The 23,182-nt window shown below is 37.5% G+C and overlaps 6 protein-coding genes across 8 annotated transcripts in view; 4 read left to right on the plus strand and 2 right to left on the minus strand.

Moving 5' to 3' along the window:
- LOC104800877 (transcription factor bHLH155-like) overlaps positions 1-2,024 on the plus strand; it is a 6,011-nt gene extending 3,987 nt beyond the window's left edge. The window contains exons 8-12 of the mRNA XM_010523859.2: positions 6-667; positions 777-878; positions 1,128-1,268; positions 1,390-1,515; positions 1,669-2,024. Coding sequence (XP_010522161.1) covers positions 6-667; positions 777-878; positions 1,128-1,268; positions 1,390-1,515; positions 1,669-1,755 — 1,118 coding nt within the window. The 3' untranslated portion in view covers positions 1,756-2,024. The remainder of the gene's footprint in view (positions 1-5; positions 668-776; positions 879-1,127; positions 1,269-1,389; positions 1,516-1,668) is intronic.
- A 647-nt stretch (positions 2,025-2,671) lies between these two features.
- Positions 2,672-4,143, plus strand: LOC104800880 (type 1 phosphatases regulator YPI2). The gene is made up of 2 exons (XM_010523861.2): positions 2,672-2,796; positions 3,642-4,143. Exon 2 carries the CDS (start codon positions 3,670-3,672, stop codon positions 4,003-4,005), a length of 336 nt encoding a protein of 111 aa, XP_010522163.1. The 5' UTR covers positions 2,672-2,796; positions 3,642-3,669; the 3' UTR covers positions 4,006-4,143.
- A 1,063-nt stretch (positions 4,144-5,206) lies between these two features.
- On the plus strand, positions 5,207-6,141 carry LOC104800881 (LOB domain-containing protein 29). Its single transcript, XM_010523862.2, has 2 exons — positions 5,207-5,734; positions 5,832-6,141. The coding sequence occupies exons 1-2, from the start codon at positions 5,456-5,458 to the stop codon at positions 6,120-6,122; spliced, it is 570 nt and encodes a 189-aa protein (XP_010522164.1). The 5' UTR covers positions 5,207-5,455; the 3' UTR covers positions 6,123-6,141.
- Positions 6,142-6,265: 124 nt separating this feature from the next.
- On the minus strand, positions 6,266-13,044 carry LOC104800882 (poly [ADP-ribose] polymerase 1). Its single transcript, XM_010523864.2, has 20 exons — positions 12,728-13,044; positions 11,794-11,843; positions 11,504-11,696; positions 11,167-11,353; positions 10,604-10,904; positions 10,161-10,356; positions 9,898-10,062; positions 9,761-9,821; positions 9,620-9,683; positions 9,274-9,519; positions 8,946-9,183; positions 8,747-8,859; positions 8,578-8,654; positions 8,327-8,487; positions 8,056-8,247; positions 7,747-7,855; positions 7,531-7,613; positions 7,067-7,204; positions 6,777-6,959; positions 6,266-6,650 (listed from the first exon to the last, which is right to left on the minus strand). The coding sequence occupies exons 1-20, from the start codon at positions 12,869-12,871 to the stop codon at positions 6,591-6,593; spliced, it is 2,961 nt and encodes a 986-aa protein (XP_010522166.1). The 5' UTR covers positions 12,872-13,044; the 3' UTR covers positions 6,266-6,590.
- A 2,937-nt stretch (positions 13,045-15,981) lies between these two features.
- Positions 15,982-20,163, plus strand: LOC104800883. 3 transcript variants are annotated; one of them, XM_010523866.1, is made up of 12 exons: positions 15,982-16,258; positions 16,350-16,978; positions 17,145-17,305; positions 17,579-17,639; positions 17,864-17,929; positions 18,109-18,194; positions 18,409-18,472; positions 18,585-18,797; positions 18,963-19,028; positions 19,217-19,296; positions 19,399-19,530; positions 19,742-20,163. In XM_010523866.1, the coding sequence occupies exons 1-11, from the start codon at positions 16,117-16,119 to the stop codon at positions 19,508-19,510; spliced, it is 1,680 nt and encodes a 559-aa protein (XP_010522168.1). In that variant the 5' UTR covers positions 15,982-16,116; the 3' UTR covers positions 19,511-19,530; positions 19,742-20,163. The 3 variants fall into 3 exon arrangements, with proteins under 3 accessions (XP_010522168.1, XP_010522167.1, XP_010522169.1); XM_010523865.1 differs by having other exon boundaries at positions 19,764-20,163; XM_010523867.1 differs by having other exon boundaries at positions 19,780-20,163.
- Positions 20,164-20,660: 497 nt separating this feature from the next.
- On the minus strand, positions 20,661-21,063 carry LOC104800884. Its single transcript, XM_010523868.1, has one exon. The coding sequence runs from the start codon at positions 21,035-21,037 to the stop codon at positions 20,828-20,830; it is 210 nt and encodes a 69-aa protein (XP_010522170.1). The 5' UTR covers positions 21,038-21,063; the 3' UTR covers positions 20,661-20,827.
- Positions 21,064-23,182: the final 2,119 nt, after the last annotated feature.

Below are 23,182 nucleotides of genomic sequence, written 5' to 3' on the forward strand. Positions count from 1 at the left end.
AGTCCGAGGGAAAAAATATGTAAATGATTCAGATCACATGTCAGAGAGCCAGAGTGAGTCGAGTCAATTTGATGCTCTGAGTGTGTCTGTGTCTTCTTTTGCTGGCAGCGAGCTGCTAGAGGCATTAGGGCCTGCTTTCAGTAAAAGAAACACCAAGTGTGAAGAGCATGTGGAGTCTGAACCTGGAGCCACTGCAAGGCTGCCAGATGATTTGAACCATAGCCAGCTGACATTTGACTCCAGTGCTGAGAATCTGCTAGATGCTGTCGTTGCCAATGTGTGTCATAATGACAGTAACATCAGATGTGAAATACCATCGAGTAGAACAATGCAGTCTGTTCTTACGAATGTTGAAAGGGCAGAACCTTCAGGCCATGCAAAACATGATATTGTTAGTTCGGTTGGGAGTGTGATTAATCAACTGGCTCTTGCAGAAAGAAGTACTCAACAGAATCCATCTGATATTTGTGGGGCATTTTCTTCTATTGGCTTCTCTTCTAACTGTCCCAGTTCCTCTAGTGAGCAGTTTCAGACTTCAATGGAGATGCCCAAGAAAAGTAAAAAGAGGGCTAAACCTGGTGAAAGTTCTCGGCCTCGTCCAAGGGACAGGCAACTCATTCAAGATCGTATTAAGGAGCTTAGGGAACTTGTGCCGAATGGCTCTAAGGTAAATCTTATGCTCCTAAGCTATGAAGTTGCCCGTGGCTTTGTAGTTTTATTTGTACGAGTTTTATGTTTTTTGTGATATTTTGTAACAAATTTGTTATATTTTACAGTGCAGCATTGATTCTTTGCTGGAACGCACGATCAAGCATATGCTCTTTCTTCAGAATGTCACTAAACATGCTGACAAGCTCAATAAATGTGCTAAATCGAAGGTAAAAGTCGGGCTTCTCTACGATTGGTTATTTATCTTGTCTTTTCTGGAATATGAATGTTAGATAGCCTTGTTAATGAAGTGACTTACTGGGTTACAGAGCACGGTTGATCAATCAGATTTTGTGTCAATACTTGAATTGCTTTCTAGGAAGCGAAAATGACTCTAGGACATAAAAAATTTCAGTAGGAAATAAAAACGTGCAGCGTGTGGATTCTCATGTTTACCTTTGTACCTTTTGGACATTTAGATGCAGCACAAGGAAAATGGCATTACAGGATCAAATAATGCAGAACAAGGTTCAAGCTGGGCAGTGGAGGTTGGAGGGCATCTTCAAGTGTGCTCAATCGTAGTGGAGAACCTGAACAAACAAGGACTGATGCTTATCGAGGTATGTATGTGTTTTGTTGTCGTGGTTTATGAGAGAGTCCTTAGATCCAAAAGCTATACATACAGTGTATACACTGTATAAAAATTCTCGGCTTGAGAGTGTATTTTCGGGTGGTGAACAGATGTTATGTGAAGAATGTAGTCATTTTCTAGAGATAGCCAACGTGATCAAGAGCTTGGACCTCACCATCTTAAGAGGCGTCACAGAGGCACAAGGCGAGAAAACATGGATCTGCTTTGTAGTTGAGGTAAGGGGATCAACTTCCCAACCGCAGAGCAAAAACCCGAATGCTCATTCCCAAATTTCGATATCCGGTTTTAGTTATGAGAGTGTGTGTGTGTGTGTGTGTGTGTGTGTATGTATTGGTAATGTGGTGGAGACTGAATGATGGATTTTGCAGGGGCAAAACAGCAAGGTAATGCATAGGATGGACATTTTGTGGTCACTGGTGCAAATATTTCAACCCAAGGCATCTGCCAAGCGGTAGAATGAATGAATGAAAGACATATTGCCTTTTGTTGTGTTGTCATTGCCTCTTTTCCTCTTTTGTTTTGTTTTTATAGAGAGTGTGTGTGTGTGTGAATGTGTGTTGTTTGATGATTGCATTTGCTTGCTTAGCTTTAATGAATCTCTCCGAGGAGGTTGTGAAGATTTTTCCAATTTGTTCAAAGCTTTGTTTTTACTCTATTGTAAGCCCAGATTCTGTGTAAGAATACTACTTGGATTTGTCCCAATACCACTCGGCACATATATATATCTACGTATGTATACGGTATACGGTATCCGGTAACATGTAATTAGCGAATTTATTCTCTTTTTTTTGTCCTAATCGAAAACCGGAAATAAAAACGGCAATAACCGACCAAAAGACCCGTTCGGTCCGTGTCTGGTTTTGGTCAAGCCGAGCCTCTTTCTCTGGGCATTTTACTCATGACGGACTTGGGTCGCCTACACCACCAAAAAAATATAACACATTAAATTTCTTTCGAAAAAACCATATTATCCTTAATAAAACCGCATAATTTATCCATTAAAAAAGGTATTGTAATTGCGACATCATAATTAATTCTAAATACAGTTGCAATTGATTCTGAATGAGGCGACAAAAAATACATGTTTCAAATTTAAAAAATAACTATATTTTTTTTTATACCTTCACTTCTTATACGATCATAAATATATTTTTTTAGTCGTATATTAGTTATATAATAATCGTAATAAAAGTCAGTAAAAAATAAAAAAAATGATATTTCTCACTGGAACGAAATAATGGTATAAAATTGAAAAAAAAAATTATTTTTTTAGCAGTGTACCCGAGAAGTTACTGCGACCCAATGCGACCCAATGGGTCATTCGAGTAAAATGCACTCTCTGGTGGAGTCTTTCTCTTTTTTTTTTTTTTTAAAGAAAAAACAAATATCGAAATTCTTCTCAAGCACGAATCTGATTCTTCTTCTTCTCCCCCTCTCTACGGCTGCTGAAACGATTTCGGCGACCGAGTACGAGGCGGCGAGATCACGATTATAAGGTTTGTTTCTCTCTGTCTCCTTTTGTTTTACATGGTGTGTCTTGATTTGGTCAGGGTTTCTCTAGTTTTCGGCCATTGGAGCTGCTCCAATCTGACTTGATCGTCGGTAAATTCTAGGCGTCGATGATGGTTTTATGCGTATATCGGTTGAATCTTGACAATAAAGTTGCATGGGATAATGAGATTTAGCCGGATGAGATAATATGGTTTCTCGATATCTGTGGAATGTATTTGATGGCTGGAAACAAAGCTTGAGAGTTTGTGTTCAGGGACTTCGTTTGTTTCTGTATTTTCCATGTATCAGCGAGTAGTTGGGTTAACAGTACTCATTGATGTGTTTCATTCATGATCATGGGTGGTTTAATCTGATGAATCTATGGGGATTTTACTCAATCAGAGATCTCTTAAGGGAGAAGAACGGGCAAGAACATGAAGTGAACCAAAGTTCATGTCTGCATTACTTTTCCTCCCAAATTCCTTTTTTTTTGTCAGCCACATTGTGTGAATGGAAAGATGAAACTCCCTGTCTACAAAACACGGAAGAGACTGAATGCGAGATTCGATTCGAGGGCACTCCTCCATCCGATCTCTGATTCTCCTCCCGCTTTTCGTCATATATTTCAGAGTTTCTGCCATTCTCAGTTGACTAATGCTGTTTGTGCTGTTTCATTGCTCTCTGTCGGTTTGTTTCAGTGATTGGTTGTTCCATTCTTGGTCTTAGCATGCTGCTTTTTGCCATTAACCTTTGCAATTGCTCGTGCTTTAACTCATTGCTTGCCGGTTTTAAGGATAAACAAGAAAAAAAAATGTCGACAAAATGACCAATTTGTCTCCCATAATTGCAGGTGTCAAATAAAAATCCAGTCTGGAGCCATGAGCATGGCGACGAGGCCTTCATCTTCAGCCGCAGCCACTGTCATCTTAGAAAACCCGAATGCCAAATCATCACAACTGCCATTGGTGCTTAGACTTAACCGAAAGAAGAAGAAGGTTACATGGAAGGAAGGGACAATAGACAACGAGTTCATGCAGAAGAAGAGCTCCAAGAAGTGTTGCATCTTCCACAAGGATAAGCCTTTTGACGAGGACGACAGTGGAGAAGAAGATAACGGCCATGACCATCATCATCATGGTCATGATCATAAACATGACCATGGTGAATCATGTGGTGCCTCCTCGTCTAACGATTCCAAAAACCATTTTGATTGATCAAAGGGTGGATTTTTGTATCACCCGATATTAGAAATTTAAAATGATTGAAGTTTTATGGGTAGATCCTGGTTGGATCATATATGTAAATGTAATTTGCAAAACACTACAATGAGACATGTGTTATTGCAATTTGTATTAAAATGTGTCCTGATCAAAATTAAGGTTTCAAAACGGGAAATTTTTAAATATTAAATATTAAAATATATAAAAACGATTAGAATTTAAAATTTGGATTTTAAAATGTATATATTTCAAAAGTCATTGTATTTCTACCTTCTGATGTCACAAGATATCTGAACTAAGATAATATTATTAGTTAAGGATCTTGATACTGAATATGCACTAAACCAACATTAAGTTATAAACCCACTAAGAATTGTCCGCTAATTAAGAATAAATTAAGACTAAATCATGATTATTATGTGGGTTGGATGATCATGGGCTTCTGTTTTTCTACTCTGTAAAGTTTATTGAAACTCAAAGTACCCCCAAAAAAGTTGATAAATTTATTGATAGGAACATTCTTTCAACCCAAAAAAAATAATCATAGGCTAATATCAACCTTTTCATACATACATACATACATACATACATACATACATACATACATACATACATACATACATACATACATACATACATACATACATACATACATACATACATACATACATATGAATGTGCATGTATGCAATAGGACACATGAACTAATTTAATTTGTATAAATTGGTTTGCAACTTTGTCTTATAACTTCATCAATAATATATTATACCAAGCCCATATAAATTAACAATGACCAATCAAAAGATATCAGCTTAAAGAAAAAAAGATCCCTGTATGGTTTCAGACCATTTCCATCCAATAGAACCATTTCAAATCTGCAAACATTCTATTGGCTTTGGATTGTCATCTTTTTTTTTTCAGGAAAAAAAAAGTTTTTTGTTCTAAAACCTTGAAAGTGTATACCTTTTTTTTTTGTAAGTGATAACCAATCATAAAACATGATCAAACAAATGCTACTTGGGTTTGGTTTCATGTTAACTCACTGTTTTGTCCCTTGTGTCCAATGAAATCTCATCTGAATCTCTTTAATCCCTTATTATAAAGGCACGGATTTCTACAAGGCGATATATTATATATAACATTTGAATGAAAATGTATTTTTTTTTTCACAATTACATCATGTTATTGAAAAAAGAAATACAAAAGTTGTAACACTGTAGGCCATTACTGTCACCAAAATGTGATTAAAAATTGATTAATCATATGAACCCACCTTCTTCCTCAACGTCTATAAAAAAGCCTTCTCCTTCTGCATTCCTCTTTCACTCGTTCATTTGTAAGGAGAAGAATAAACTTTCATCAATTCTTGAGAGAAAAAAAACACAAACCCCAAAAAGAAAAAGCTCATAAATAAGATCAAAAGCTGAAAAATCAGAGAACAGAGATGACAGGTTTAGGATCTCCATGCGGAGCATGCAAGTTCTTGAGGAGGAAATGCGTGAAGGGGTGCGTGTTCGCGCCTTACTTCTGCCATGAAGAAGGGGCCTCTCATTTCGCAGCCATACACAAAGTGTTCGGAGCGAGCAATGTCTCGAAGCTTCTGTCTCATATTCCGCTCAAAGACCGGTCTGAAGCCGCTGTAACCATCTCTTACGAGGCTCAGGCTCGCCTTCACGATCCCATCTACGGCTGCGTATCTCACATCTTCGCCCTCCAGCAACAGGTGAAATCTTGCATTCCACGTCATAGTTCTAGGGTTAGGTTTCATAAAAATTCCCTTTAACAGTATATGTTATACAAACTTTTTTTCTGTGGAATAGGTTGTCAGTCTTCAGGCGCAACTGGCATTTTTAAGCGAAGAAGCTTCTAGAAGGATCGTGGGGAGGAATTCTACGGAACCCGAGTCACGGCTCAGCCCGAGTCACATGGATCTTGCGGCGGCGGCGGCGGCTGTGTACGGAGGCTCGACGGTGTTCATGGAGGGTGAAGAACATAACCTTCAAGATTCATTCTTTGGCGGCTCGCATGAGTCTCAGAGCTATGCTTCCATGTTTTCATCTCTAGATGCTAATGATCTTCAATCCCCTGTAATGGGCTATATGAACCATTGATACATGAGCATTTGATCAATTCTTGAGAGAGAGAGAGAACAATGTTTCTTTTCCAATTTTCATCTTCTTGAATCTTCCTTTGAGAGTTTACCATTAAAGCTTGATAAGCTTCTCGCATGGTAACTCGGTATATGTACAGTCTGTAATGGAAGAGATCAATAACCTCTGATACAACCAACGTATCCACAAAACATATCCGCACGACAGATATTTACATGGTTTTATCATTTCAGGAGGAACGTCAAAACCTGAACAAGGGTCAAGCATGAGACAGAACACAAGTTCGTGGGACAAGCAACGATGTTTGTTCAAATGTTTTGTCTGCCCATTTCCGGTATTTATCATCGTTTCGAAACCAAAACAGAACCCGAGATGGACGCAGACCAAAAACCCGAGATGAAAAACGAACTACGAAACTGTTTATATCCCCAAAAAAAGAGATTCACAGATGTCACGCCTGACTTTGCGTTAGCTTCTAGTTCCTCTCTTGTGATGAAACCTGACCTTCAACAAGAACTGCAACTTGACCTATAACCAAGAGAGCTATCTTTGTCAGAGACAGAACCATAACTACTCAAAGTATGGAAGTTGTGTCCATGAATTGCAGAACTGTATGCACTGTAAAAGGGAGGACGAGGGAAGAAGGGAACGTACTTGGGCCGTGTTATAGACAATGTACTCGTTGTACATAAGTTCAGAAGCCTTGACCTTCGATGCAACAGGTTTCCCACAAGGAACAGTCACATCATCTCTCCACTTGACAAAATCTTGTTCATGTGGTACTTTCTTGCCAAGCCCCTTTGTTGAGTGTTTCCCTCGTGGAGGTTTATCCATATACTACATAGGATGGTAGCCATCAAACAACAACCAAAGTTACCAAACCGTATATGCCCAAGAAGATGCATTGATAACGTAAGCATGATGTCGGCTAAATATGGACTCACCTTTGCCTTTGTGAGCTCATATACTTCTCCCAAAGCAACTTCACTTAGAAGCATTAAGCCCACCGGGTTTTCCTTACTAGTGTAGCAATACTGAGCACTTTTACTGACAAGGTCGGCAAAATATACCCCCTTCCCAAACTGCAATGCCAGAAGGCAAAGGTAAGTTGAGATTTTTCGAAAAGAAAACTAGAATGAGGCAACGAGCACCAATTTTTTTTTTGGCTGTCCATGAGGAACTATTTTGTAAAGTAACTAAAAAAAGCATGAAGCTTTGGAAACACAAGGAGTTCATTTACTAGTTGGAAAACCGTAAAATGACCTTAAGGTTTCAAATTTTCTTACATAAGGATCAGATATTTTGCAACTTCAAGTACTAAGACAAACCGATTTTGCTCATTCTGTTATGGTTAGAGAACCTAATAACTAAGCACCACACAAGTACAGTTAGGGAGGAGAGAACAGACCATGTAGCCAGTAGCAGGAGCTTCTGGTGGCGCAATTCTCAGTCCCTGGCTCAGAATTCCAACAAAGTTCGTCAACCGAGATCCTGAAGACAGTTTTTTAGCTCAGGTAAAGCAGTAAACTGACACAAATATAGAAAACCCCGGGAAAACAACAATTGAGTTGTAATGAACGTGCTTCCAATCTTGACCATTAATAGATACTTGCAACTGACATACCATGCCAGAGGAGCATCTTATTGCCAAGCTTTTCCCTGTAAGGAGCAAATTTATCAAACTCTCCTTCTCTTTCCAGGGCAAATACTTCCTCCAGTTCAAGAGACCACTCCTGATAAACCCAAAATGTAAGAAGAATTTGTGTTTAGTTAAAACTTAGAACAAGTAAATACACCAACGAAAAATCATGTAACATCCCAGCAAAAGGGTTAGGAGAAGAAACACATGTAGATAGCACGAAACAATATATAGACATACTTGTAGAATGGAAAACCAAAATACAAGAAGGGGGAAAATGCACTCTGAACTCACAGTATGTGTCGGGGCATGAGTTGTGTGAAGGTATTTCTCGATTAATCGATAATCCTCACTATCAGGAGGAAGTGACAAGATTTCACAACGCAATTTCTTATATTTATCATCAAGGGATTCGGTGTTATCAGCATCAAAACCAACTAATCTCGAAGCTATTTCGATATCTTGCAGAGCCTCTAGCATTTTCACCTATGACACAAACAGATACAGCATTACTCATTTGTGTTAGGAGAAACAAATGCTATAGCTGGCGTCTGAAGACAAGTACCTTTGACTTGAAGTCGTGTTCATCTCGAATAATATGAGGATGAATAGAAGGGATCATAGTGAAAAATCTATTACTAGCATCAACAAGTAAGCTTTCTTTGATAGAAGGCTGGTGGTCACTGTCAGTCAGTAGTTTCTGTATCTCAGTCAATGCCTCAAAACCTGTATAGAAAAATAAAACAAAAAGACATAATTAATATAACGCAGATTGCATTATCAACAGGTCAAGATTAAAACTATATATGGATTTACCCTTTTGTATGTCATGTTTGCTAAGTTTTCCAAGTGGCATCTCTGACATATTTATCTCGAACTCCATCATAGCCGCTCTGCCAAAATCATATGCTCCTAATGTGTTAGACAGTTTTATGGCAGAGAAACAAACATATAAGAATCAAAAAGAGGGAAATTAGGTTCTAACCGATATGTTTCCACATCAAAAAGCATCTTCATTAATTCTATTAATGGAGGAGCAAGGTTGCTACTAATGTCAGCGGTTGGGGCTTTCACTACTTGCTTGTTTACTCCATAATCCTGAAATCAGATACAAAATTATATCGGTGCAGCAAAAATAAAAGGTTAACCAAACATCCAAGTTAAAAGAATGATTAGAGAATCACAATGTCCAGTGGGAAAAATCTGCCAGGATGCTTCCGGAAATCCTTTTTCTGTTCCCATTCTTCCCATGTGTTTCCAGTCTTTTCGAGGAACAGACGTTTAAATTCATGAATTGCATCAGACTTCGACATCTCATCCAGTTTGTTACCTCCAATCTTTTCATTCCCGACTCGACCCCATTTACGGAAAACGTAACAATCTGAACCTCTGTCTTCTTGGATAATCTGAAGTATATAGTAGCTTCACAGAGCAATAGAGTCGGTGTTACAATGCAGCGAGGTAAAGTCATGTCTGTAAAGCTACAATATACACTGGCAGGGCAAGACTTACCTATTAATACCAGTTGAAAGATCAGACATGCTAAGAGTCGTGTTATAGATGCTATTGCCATCTTCAAGAATATGACAATACTCTTGGAGGCCAGATGCTTCGTGCACAGCACTTCGACCCTTTACTTTAACAGTGACCATGCTCTCACCAGTGTCCTCAAATTTGTACAATTGAAATGGAAGCTTCCTCTGCTTTTTGAAACAATCCACCAGATAATCCTCTCTCACGATGGGTATTTTCATCCTCCTGCCACAAATATATCAAATCCAAGTTCAAAATGACAGGGAAAGAACACATTGAGCCAAAGAGTACCAGTGCACTACATATACTAAAAGCAGTGCTCTACCTTGCTTTTCTCATTTCAGCATTTTGCATGTCCAGCTGCCCACAAACAACCAAACAATTTGTACCTGCAATTTTGTGAGACTGACATGAAGGCTGTAAACAAGTTCAAAATAATCTAAAACCTTTCAAAATTTGTCTGTACCTTTTTTAGCTTTAGCATGAACCTCTCCCCCTGCTTCCTCAATTTTCTTCTTCCATGATTCCTGAAAAAAGGGCTCTATTAAGTGATAAGTGTGAATCTGATTTGGAAGGCTATACGAAGGATGGATATCCACATACGCATTCCTTAGAGGATCCGGCAATTGAAACTCTTAGATTTCCCAGTTTTTCACCACTTGGAGAGTCAGATGCATCCTTAGAAACTTGACCCGGAGCCCCTCCATTAGATGATGATGCAAGGCGCAGGATACGCTTAGGCTTCACGGTCTTTTGTGAATTATACCACTGCAAGGAAAAAAATAACAAAAAAGATTCTGTCAGAGAGACCTTTACCACCTATAACTCATACCCAAATTATATCACCTCTACAGAACCACTGTTACCTTCACAACGAATTGATTCTCCAATTCTTCCGGAATTTTCCACTTCCCTTTGATACGTAATGGTTCAGAAGTGGAATAAGAACATTTGCTCCATTCCGAAATGTAACCATGGCACCGGTAAATACCTCCAGAATAAGAGATATGACTGGAGCAAATAGGGCATTTATCAAGTGGACCAAACATCATGCCATCGGCACTGCAAAGAGGGAGGACAAGGGGGAGTATATGTGTCAGATTCGGTAATTCAAAATAACCTCTTAAAAATGTTTATGGAGTTGGACCAAAAAATTATTAATGCGGAAAAGAGGTAAAAAGCATTTCATGCAGCTCCATGTTACATGAACAGGAATCAGAACTGAAAGAAATTCATATAATGATTCAGCAACCCAAATTAATTTTAGACAGCTTAAACAGTTATAGACAGGATTATGTAAGGTAATTACCATTGGTCACGCAGATCAAGTTCTGATCCTTTCGTACTCTGTTCATTTTCTTCAAGCATTTCTCGCAGCTCAGCTGTTGTCACATATTTTTTAAGATCATCCTTCAGATCCCACAACTCTCTTGTTTGAGCCTCCATTTCCTTTTCTGTGCTACAAGCCTGTAAAGCACCACTTGTAGGCACATCAAAGCTAGTCTTAGCTAGTTTTGACTTCTTTTCATTATCCAAATCCTTTCTCCGCTTTGCCCCTGGTTTTGAAGTTGTATGATGCACTTCAACCACCTCGGTCCCAGATTTTATTCCTAAATATGTTAACAAGAACACGATACAAGTTATATAACCTCAGATCAAGCTCCTACGACAACACAACGGATTATGATGACCTTTGGAGTATGCATGCATTGACAACCCAATATTCGTCCTCAGTGATAACTAGTACATGGTCATGCAAGCACGATAAGATGCATAAGCAGCATAACTAAACCAAACAATCTAAAACCTACCCTGTTATCCCAACCCGCTATTTTGTCCTAAGCATCAGTCAACCACACCATAGATCCGTACCAGTTTTGTCTGTTGAAGGAACTTTCTTCACCAGAGGAAGAAGAACGTTATGGTCCGAGTCAGGTATGCTACTCCACCCGGGCAAATTTTCCAGTTCAATAGAGGGGGACATTTCAAGGAAACATTTTGCATGGTGCCACATCACTTGCTTGTTACCCACACCTTCAGGCTTGGAGTATATACGCACCTGAAAATAGTATCTCGATAATCTCATCTAGCAAGACACAGTTAATATCTCTTTACTATTATCAGTGAGTTTTTTTAACTGACAATATTCAGTCAGTGTCGATGGATAATTGATATTCCTGATCTCTACAATGGCACAGAAAATAACTACCTCTCCTTTCATGATCTTTTGACTGCATTTTCTGCAATTGGCACGTGAAGTCTTGGAAACTTCGATCCCATATTCCAATTTCTCGGTGCCACCGTCATTCTTGCTACTCCCCGGTTCAGCCTCCTCTACGTATTTTCTTATTTTTTGCTGATCTTCCCACCGGAGTGATTCTATGCCTTCAACATCATCAACTCTAGAACAAAACAAGAACCAAGAAAATGTTAATAGGAGAGCACACCACATACATTGAAATTTCCACGGCGTTGGCCTTGGCCTTGGTTTTTACATACGATTTTATCTGCTTTGCTTTCTTCAGTATGCAATCAGCATGGTGCCACATCTGTATGAGAAAAAGAGGAGAGCAGAAGATGGGTCAGTTCCAATATGCCATCTCTTGCAAAGGTAAACAAATAAATTTTACCTGGGGAAGCCAAGGCCAAGCAACCCAGAGACGAAGAACTACAAGTGTGCTATGTAAAATGCAGAGAAAATAGAAGTTCATGGACACGCCAGAAAATAACAGGGAAGTAGGGGCATCATACATTTGCAGAGAGACCAAGCTTATTATGATCATGATAGCTAACAGTGGAAAACATGATAGAAATCTTTAACAACAAAAAAAACATAATCGCGTCAAAACAAGCTTCAGAAAATCGACAATGTCTGACCACAAAATATCTTGCGCTGTTTCAGGCACATCAAACAACCAAGCTTGACACTCTAAACAAAAAAAGAAAGAAAGAAGGAAAGTATTTCACATGTGTCATTGCAAAAAGCATGAGCCTTTTGCATTCATCAAGTTGTGTCCAAAGTCAAAGCGACTAAGATTTAGTTCAAAACGCTAAATTTTCATGAAAATGACTGACAAAAACACCCTTAGAAGAGAGCACCGCCCAGAAGAAGAAGAAGAAAACTGCTCAGTGACGCACAAGTAGAAAAACAATCATAATCTCTACAGTTCCATGAAGAAGTCCAAAAACATGAGAAGACAGAAGAAAGGATGAGGGCAAAAATGCAAAGAGAACCCCCATTGCCAATTTTGAAGGGCAAAATCCCAGAAAGCAAGTAACTTTGCGGTCTGAAATCGACAAAACAGCATCTAGAAGCAAAATAAAAGAAGACCCACGAATTAGAATCCAAGCAAACAAGCAAAAGCACCGCAGGGTGAAGTCCAAAATTCCGAGTGAGAGTGCAAGCGAGAGAGAGAGAGAGAGAGGGTTATACGGGCATGAAGCCGTCGAATTGGGTTGCTTGAACCATCTTGCCCAGACGGAGCTTCTCCTTGTTAATGGGGGAACGGCATGTCTTGCAGGAAGACCTCGCGGATTTTGCATACTCCGCCTTCCACGGCTTCGGCGGGGGCGCCATTTCAGCCGCCTCTCTCTCTCTCTCTCCCACTGATCACAGTGAGAGATAGATACGAATGCGCACGTGTATATATATATACGTATGCGTAGAAGACGACGGTTTCTGTTGGTGATGGCTTCTCGGCGACGCCTTTCTAGTTATCTACCTTCTCCCCTGTTTTCCCCCTTGGTTTTCTTACCTGCGATTTTCACCCTAGAATGTAGAAATGCTCCATCATCGTGATGTGATTAGATTAAATTAAATTAAATTAAATTAAATTAAATTAAATTAAATTAAATTAAATTAAATTAAATTAAATGCAGTATCAGTGAATAATAAAAGTATCCACTGAGGCATGTTAATACTATTCAGCCGACACATACACTAATATATATACACGTGTCTGATCACAGTGAGAGATAGATACGAATGCGCACGTGTATATATATATACGTATGCGTAGAAGACGACGGTTTCTGTTGGTGATGGCTTCTCGGCGACGCCTTTCTAGTTATCTACCTTCTCCCCTGTTTTCCCCCTTGGTTTTCTTACCTGCGATTTTCACCCTAGAATGTAGAAATGCTCCATCATCGTGATGTGATTAGATTAAATTAAATTAAATTAAATTAAATTAAATGCAGTATCAGTGAATAATAAAAGTATCCACTGAGGCATGTTAATACTATTCAGCCGACACATACACTAATATATATACACGTGTGCGTGTTAAAAAGCAGAGGTAATCATGTTTTATTTGGCACCGTAATTCAAAGCATTAACGTGTAATATATTATTTATTTTATTACGGCAATTAGGTTTCAGTTCTGAAAGCTTTTTGCTCTTGACACGTGGAACCTGGAATTAGTGCCCTCGGTATATTATTAGCATTTTGATAATTAAATCCACGCCACTATCAACACTGTATATCAATAGCATATTAATTGCAATAAATTTTATTTTTAATAGTTTTTAGTTTTTGATTTATTTCTTTGATGTTTTTAAGTTTTTATAAAAAATAATTTTATAAAAACTTAAATCGTAATTTTTTTTTGTTTTTGGATTCTAAAATCTCTAACCATAATTCTGTTTTTCTGTAAACTTTTAAAAAAAACGGATTTAAAAATCCATAAACCATGTTAATTCCATGAAATTTCTTATGTGACTATAATATATATATATATATATAAGTGGCGGTCCAAATCATTTTAATCCCCGGATATTGTGTTTTTTGTCCCGTATATTCTCCGGTCCGTATCTCCCAATGACCGTGTGTATGGGTAGCTGCACTGCACTTACGTATGCCCGTAACTAAGCCTTTGACCAAATCAGACTCCACAAAAATTGAATTTCCAGTAAACGCTAAACGTTGAATTTCGTTGCACGTCAATATTGAAACACACGACTTATAATCTGCATTCCCTTTTCACATTTGTTTATGCTCAATCTTCAGTCCAGGAACCGAACCGAAGTTAACCGGGATCATACTCCGGTTTCTACTGGTGATTCCGGTTCGTGTTAACTTGTTTGATCAATTCAAATGTTGAAGAGCCCAATTCATTAGAGAAAAAAATAGGTCAAAGCTCGAGAAAAATCCACATGAAGACCCAATAAGTCATAAACAATGAAATCACCCCGCCACTCTCATCCCTATAAATATAAGTCCCTCGGCCAAATTAAATGCGACCGTCCCATCAAAAAAAAAAAACTCACCATACAATATGATGAAGAAAGTGTTATTGGGAATCCTCTTAGTGGCTCTTGTTGTTGTTTCGTTGAGTCCCGGCCGAGTTGAAGGTTCGAGGCTGTTGCGAGCCGCCGACGAGATTCGGCTCGGCGGGTTCGTCCTGCAAATGCTCCAAAGGGGTCAGACCACGCCCTCCGGTCCAAATGGTTGCACCAACATCCCCCAAGGTTCAGGCCAATGCCACGGTTAAGCCCCAGCCCCCCAAAAAAACATTCTTTGGTTCTTTTTTTTTTCTTTTCTTGAACAGAAAATATACTACTTTTATATTATATGATGGAAAATTGTCACGCCATCATATATATATATATATACACACACACAAAGCAAACCCATGAGTTTGTTGAATTTGTATAATTTTAAATAAATAGATAAATCAATGAATTGTGTTATTCTTTGATTTTTGTATAGATGAATTTAATTTAGACGTGTAGTTTTTTTTCCTTTTCTTATTTATTTTGTCTTATCCCCTCAATTTCAATGAATTTCACACGGCTTACATGTGTCTGCGCAACAAAAATATATACCAAATTTCCTTGTGAAATTTGTAAGAAAAATCTCCCAGCGTGCCACGATGGACTACTAAGACATGTTGTGAGAATATATTTATTTTCCATAACAGTACCAAAGTCAAAATCGGTTTAATTGGATCCTTAAATTAAAATGTGCAAATATGAGTTAGATTTTGTAGGCATACCTATAATCAACGATGCAACAAATCAACATCTTATCAATAATAAAATCTTGTAAAGATTCAATATGTATATCTTAAATCGATATATATATATATTCCCGATCTAAATCTACAATCCCAAAACTAATCATGTTTGTATTAGATTTAAATATCAAAATTATTTTGTTAAATTGATTTAATACTATATATATTAAAAAAATTCAAAAATATTATATATATATATATATATACATATTATAACTAGATAGAATACATAGGGTCTACTTTTTATGTGGATGATTGAAAAAAAAAAGAATATATTTCTCTATATTCCACGACATTATCAAATTTGTGTACAAAATTATTATGTATATGGTAAGTCCAACTTGTGAACTACTAAAAAGATTAAATATATAACTTATTGAGATTTATCTTAGAATAAAGTGTAACTCTGATATATGAATTATTATAATTGGATTATTTAATTGGTACGAAATTATAAGAAAATGACAAAAAAGTAATAATTATTTTTTATTTTCTATTTTATCTATAAATCACAGTTTATTACTATTTTAAAAAAATACATAATTTTATTCAAAATTAGTCCGACCCTAAGAAATTTTAAAAAAATTATAATTTTTTATAAAAAAACATCATGTTATTTTTGTGGAATTAAAATAAGTTGCTCACCATTTTCCCATATAAAAAAAATGTCAGTGATCCAATTGCTGGATGTAAGATCGTTGAGTGGGTCGGATCCTTAAACCCTCGGATCCGACGTTGTCCCCAAAAATTCAGGTGAACCCTTAAACCCCAATCTGTCACCTGAAGAAGAAGAAGAAGAAGATAACAATGGTGAACAAAGCTTGGAAGGTAATTCCAAGGCCGCTGCTCGAGACCGTCCTCAACAACCATGTCCAACGTCACCGTGTTTCTCAGCCGCTCATTCTCCATGGTCCTCGCGGCGTCGGCAAAACCACTCTGATCCTTAATCGTAACCCACTCATAAACCCTAATTTCCCATTTTCCAATCCCCGAATTCTCAAAGATTTCAGATTTAATGAGCTACGATCTCGTTTTTTCAGGTCTTATAGGAGAATGGAACAAAGGGCCTCATCTCGCAGGCTATGTCGATTTCGCACAGTCGGTGAAGGACCACCATCCCGATCACCACCAGTCATTTCCATGGGCGTCTTGGACTAACTGTGACCCGCCATTGTTGTCCGATTGCAAAACCCAGCTCGAGAGTTGTCTCGAATCTATGAGCCATAAGGCTATCAAGCTCGGGACCATAAGCTCGCACCAGATTTTCACTACCCTTAACAAATGGCACGGTCTTAATGCCTCACTTCGCCGCATACTCCAGGGATTGAACTCTGCCGTTCCCAATAAGGCCTCCATCTCCGTTCTATGGGAACGGGCGGTTTATGCGCTTTCTGTTCGACAAAATGCCGCTGAGATTGATGGGTTGCTCGAGTTGAAAGGGAAAGACAAGAGCTTGTCCGTGGAAGAGGCTTCATATTACCGGGAGGCCGTTGTAGCCTTGAGATTGGCCAAGGAGGTGATTGGGGTGCATCATGGTTGGAAAGCCAATTCCATCGCCCATATGAATCAAACCAGTGGATTTTCCAGAACGTTAGCAAATTCATGCACTGACTGGCCGTTGTTGCTGCTCGAATTGTTGTCACAAGCTGCGGAGATTGGTTACTTCCAGGTAATGGAAGAGATAAGTATAAATATAGCCAGATGACCCAGAGGCTTTTACCCTATCAGTAGGAGATGTCGAATTTCATATGTGGAAATGATTTTCGACTGTGGTTATGTTTCTCTATAGTATGTGTTGTTGGCTTAGGTCTAGTTATGGTTGTCTTTTTTGGCAGCCTAAGCTGATTATAAACAACATCGAAGTCCTAAAGAATGGTATTCGGACAGATGATTCAACAATCTCTGCGCCAATGTATCATGACAGCCTTGTATGGAGAATAATTTCTCTAGGTGTGAATGAGCGCTGTCTTCCCATCGTATTCGTGACTTCAGATAGGTTGGTCCTGCTCTGGTTTTCACTTTTTGTTTCGAATGTATCACTTGCCGCTAATTATTTATGTGTTTTTCTGCTAAAGTTTACTTTTTTTCCAGAACACTGTATCTGGAATGGGTTTATCTTGTACATCACTTTGTAGCATGCCTTTGCATTTAAATTTCTGAGATGCCAATTTAGTTCTTTCTGAACCTGAACGTCATTTTATGTCCTTCGTTTTGGAAAATTTACTATCTATACTGACTTTAGAATCAACTGACATGTGTTATATAACAGCTACTATTCATATCAAGCCTTTGTTGACTTCGGGTTTCCAGACATTTTCATCTCTCGAGAGGTAGAAGCTAGACATCAGTCTCTTACTAAACTATGCCATCTTTGTGTATTTACTCTCACATATAGCAATAGAGAATATAGAGCTGATCATTCTCAACTCATGCTTTATTCGAATGTAGTCTCTTCTGATCCAAGAGGCCATGCTACCTTGTTTGATACTTTTAAGTATTTCTAGTATTTTAATTCTGTATCTCGCTTTTGGGTTTTGGCTTGTTTGGTTTGTAGACATTTGGATGGACCCCTCAAGAAGCCAAATTGCACATGGTTCCCGATTACTTCAGTGCTTTGGAGGTGAGAAAGTGATGTAGGTCACTAATGTCCATTTATTTTAGTGAAACCAACTAATAAAACAAACTGAAAGGTTGAATGATCTTGTGAACCTGTTAAACAAGATGGGATATGGCTTAAGTGGTTGGTACATATAATTTGTGGAGAGTTCTAACATATAGTTCGAAACTTCTAAATTGCAGTGGACTGTGATTGCTGATGTTCTTGGGGCCAATGCTCGGCATCTATTTGAGCTTTATGCCCTCAAGCAAAGTAATGATTACCAAAGGTAAAGTTATATGTTCCTGTTTATTCTCTCTTTCTTCCATTCTGCCGATTCCATTCTGTCTCTTTTGGCCTTTTTTGGCTTCATCATCCTCAAGAACTGAAAGGAATGGCAAAAGAAGTTCCTCCTTACATTCAATCCAGTAATATGAACAGAACAATTTGAAGCATTTCACAGTTAAAATGTAACAGCATTCTATGCCTTTGTGTTTCATTAGTTTGATGGGGGAGAAGGCGGGCACATTCGAAGATATTGTGGACGCATACTTAGCATATTTACAAGTAAGCAAGCTGTCGCTGATTAGCATTGCAGTTACTCTTATTATATTTGATACAGTTGAACTGCCCTTTGATTTTTTTTAATATCTGTGTCTGCGCCTTTTTTCTTGTGTAGGTTGATGTGGTTAATCCTGCCATGGACAAAGCCTTATTGCTGCTTCAAAAATATGATGCTGACGCGCGGAAAGGAAGAATTCCTGAAGAAAAATTACGCTTTGGTGCTCCGTGGAGGCATCCCCCACGTACTGAGGATTCTACTTTATGCTTGGAATGGGCTAAAATTCAACTGGTGGATTTTGTCCAAGCTCTTGTCAATACCGACTTTGGGGTACCCCGTTTGATCACTCTTCTAAAACCCTCGTATTCCTTTAGAGAAATGAGACCAATATTCATTCTACTCCATTATAAATCTTTACAGTTAACAGTACAAAATATGTGATCCTGGAATTTTTTCTTGGTTTTTTATAACATTTTTACATTGATGATTCTATAGGTAAATTATCTTGCAGACTATAGTCTTGAGATCTTTGAAGATCCTTCTGCAATGGCATTGGTGGAGGTAAACCACAGATCTTGAATTTACATTCTCTGATTACCATTCTTCGCATATATCTCGATTACAAATCTGTTAAGAGAACTCAAAAGTGGATTCCAAATTCTCGCCATGAATGATACTTGCTTCTAATGTTAACAGCAACTTGATGAGAGAAGTTCAATGGCCTACATGTTTCTTGCTTTTGTTTCCAGGTCGGGATATTGTATGCTCAGAGAGATCCGTCCTTTTTCCGTCCTATATCCAAAGGCATTCAGAGGTGTCTTGTGAGATGGTGAGGAAACTTTTTTTTTCCTTTGCCGGGCGGTCGAGTATCTGTCTACTCTTGAAATGTTCTTTTTGAAAACCTCAGACAAGTGAGAGTTCTTCATGACAGGCTTGTCCAAGAGAAGATTAAACTGAGTTATCGGAGCTCGTTCAAATATTGGTGGCATAGAATCATCCGTGGGCGTTACTACCGCCATTTGATGCTTGGCTACAAAACATAAAACAATCAGAACACACTCAGGTACACAGCTTTTCATGTTTGGTTCAAGTTTTCGTCTTAAATTGTTTCAGCCTTGGATCATGTATCCAGGATTATCCCGTAAAATTTTTATCTACGTATATGCTTGAGCTAATTTTTTGTGCGTTACATCAACACTATTCTTTTTAAAAGCGACATGTTCTGCTTTATTACATCAACTACTTCAAGAAACTTGTCCTTATAGCTTGTAAAGATCTTGTGTTCCTGCTTCTCAGAATCGTTATCTGGCAGCATTTCAAGGGAGGAACGACGTCAGGCTTCGCCGAGAATTGCATGTTAAATTTCAGAAGCAGGCGGATGAATCATCGTATTTCTCGTGGCGTATATCCGATACAGTTTTTATCTATCGAATAAGAAACAGAGGAGATCTGAACGACAACTTCGTCTTGGAAGATACATGAGAGGGCAAAAGCTTCTGCAGATGGTCAATGAGTGTATGGATACGGCAGAGTACTTTGAAAGGAGAAAAAAAAATAGTGATTTATTATTACTGTTATTTTCATTTTTATTTTTTGGACCAACGGATAGTTTTTCTGGGTGAAAATGAAAATATTTTCACATTCGGTTCTGTAATCCAAGTTATATCGAAATCTAAACTGCAACATGTTTTATTTAGACTTGTCTCTGGCCTTCAGACAATGTCCTCCGAAGGTGTCCCCCAAGGTCAAATGAATTACCCACGTGCCTATATGCATGTATATATGTATGTGCGTATATATATATATCCGTACCACGTGCATGTATGCATGCATGCGTAAACGCGTCGTGTGGTTGGTGTGGTTGAGATTCTTGTGCTTTTATTACAGTTATGGTTGGTGAGCCAAATAAAATAAACAATTCGGTTGATTAAGCCATTTGAAAAGTAGAAATGAAATTTCTCGTACCAAATTGACCTCTTTTTCTTGTTCAAGGTCAATGCTTTGTATTTTTATTTTATTTTTTGAACAAGTCGTCACAAAAAAAAAAAAAAAGTTTCGTCACACCCTGTAATGCTCACGAGCTCTTTTCCCATTGAAAGAAACAAAAATCGTAATCCTTTCAACCATTGAAAAATAATAAATAAATCTTCGTTGATGGAGATAAATAAACAGGATACAAAGAAACCTCTTGCAGATGCCATATTCATCCTATACAATTTCATGAATAAAACGTAACCAACATATATATAAATACATACTATGTATATGTATATGTATCTGCATATGTGTATATAAAGAACCAAAGAATGTGAAGAAAACAAAGTGACGATGAAGGTAGTAGGTGGGGCGGCCACGGCGGCTCAGCCATGGCATCTGCCGCTGCCACGGGGAATGTGCGGGCAGCCGTTGCCCGGGGGATCGACCGGACCCCTTTGCAGGCTCTGAAACACGAACCTTATCTCGTTCTCGGCTCGGACCGGCCTTGCGCCTTCCACCCTCTTCACATCCAACGACGAGACAACTAGGATTGCCACTAAGACCAAAACCATTATCACTACTTGTCTCTTCATCTTTACTTTTTCTTTTTCTTTTTTTGAGAGAGAGGGGATTGGATATTAGTTTTTGTGGGTTGGCAGCTCTTATATAGGGTTGCTTTTGTTTGACCTTAGGGTTTCTCTACATTTCCTTTTTCTTTTTGAGTCTTGATTTTGAAAACTGCGGTTTTCAAACGCTTTGAACCGAGATGTTGGAATTGATCAAACAAGTTAAAAAGCATTTGGTCCACCTTGAAGAACACGAGGATTACGTTTTCACCAAGGCCCTGAAAATACCGATAACCGGGTGATAACCCCGGTTAACTTAGCCCATTATACTCGATTTTAATTCGGTTTGGTTATGCATCAAAACCCTTCATTATATAAGCTTAATTTGACCCCTTGTTTCTTTCGTCGTATCAAAACTCTGGTTAAGATTTCGGGAATACATACACGGTTAAATGAATTTCGGTTCGGTATTGGATTTCGGTTACCGATTTATTTGTTCTTAAAAAAGGACAAAGTAATGGATGAAAATGTAGCATTTTTCCAATCAAGATGCGATGGATTCAACATTTATTTAATTTGAAGTCCAAAGTCTGATTCGGTCTAACATTACAAAATTCTGCATATATATGCATGGATGCGTAAACACGTATGCACACAAAAACGTTTGCTAAAAATTGGTATATAACCATTTTTTATCATGTCTACATTTATTCTCAGTTTTGTTTCTTGTTTACACCTCTTCAAGAGTGCCCTACACGGCAACTTTGTCTTCTTATTTTTATTTTTTTATAAATCTCCCCAATGTCATGTATTATTATATTACATGTGAAAATTTGAAACATTAATTAAAATTTTTTGGACATATTTAATGTCGATTTTATACATGTTTAGTCTTTTTTTTATTCACGATCAATTGGAAACGTTATCTTTTTATTTAATTTTTTTTGTTATGTGACAAATGTCATCCTAAACGGAAACTGTTCTCTTTAATTGTGAATGCTTTTAAAAAAGATTTGAAATATATAAGGTGATCTGTTTATTTGGTTAATATAAAATTTTTTTGTGAAGATTTATAAAATTAATTGTTTCAAAATGATTAAATAGTTTTGTTTTTTTTTTAAAAAAGAAATTACAAGAGAATAGCCAGAACATGACATATTTACAATCAACCGAGTATGTTTTCGGTTCAAGGGAAAAACACATGGCGTCATTGATCGTGTCAATAATTTTTCTTTTGAGCTTGACCGACTTATATCATAATGTGATATGTGTAACAATTTTTCACCCACATGCTTAGGAATATATATATATATATGTGTGTGTGTTAACAAATACTTGGATCATGATTATTTGAGGTTACAAAGTAAAAAGGATACACATTATTAATAAAAATGATAAACAATATTAATGGACTCAAAATTTAAGAATTTTAATTAAGAAAAAAATATATTTTTTTCTATTAAACTCATCCAATCATAAAATAGATAACATATTATTCTATAAATATTGATATAATTGCAACTATATAATTAATAAGACGATGGAGGATGACAATTTCCTTTTCCTTTGGGAATATTGGTGCAGTTGTCTGCACCGGACCAGAGCTTGAACCACGTTGGAGCATTTGGTATACGGGCCGACGGTTCGCATGGATTGCGGCTCGGGCCTGTTCTTCCGGTCTTCCACATTCGACGACTCGAGTAGAATCCGAAAAAATTACAAGAAGAACAACTAAAATGACTCAAAAAACCACTTGTTTCTTCATGTTATCAAGTGTTAGGACAATTCAACATTTGTTTTCCTAGTACACATTGAATTTGGTAAATGGCTATATATATAGTCTTTTCTAACATTTTAAGTTTTGAAATCTTGAAACATTAATTAAATTTGTTAAACGGTCTTATGCTCTAATGACATAAATTATTTAATCTTCTATATATTTTAGAAATATTTAATGGTGATTTTATACATTGTAGACTTTCTTTTTTTATTCACGGTCATTTGGATACATACGTTTTTATTTTGTTATGTAATAAATGTCATCCTAAACGGAAACTGTTCTCTTTAATTGTAAATATTTTTAAACAAGATTTGAAATACATAAGGTGATATCTTTATTTGGTTAATATAAATTTTTTTTTGTGAAGATTTAGAAAATTAATTGTTTCAAAA

This window comes from Tarenaya hassleriana, unplaced genomic scaffold (assembly GCF_000463585.1).
Source record: "Tarenaya hassleriana unplaced genomic scaffold, ASM46358v1 Cleome7, whole genome shotgun sequence".
NCBI lineage: Eukaryota > Viridiplantae > Streptophyta > Magnoliopsida > Brassicales > Cleomaceae > Tarenaya > Tarenaya hassleriana.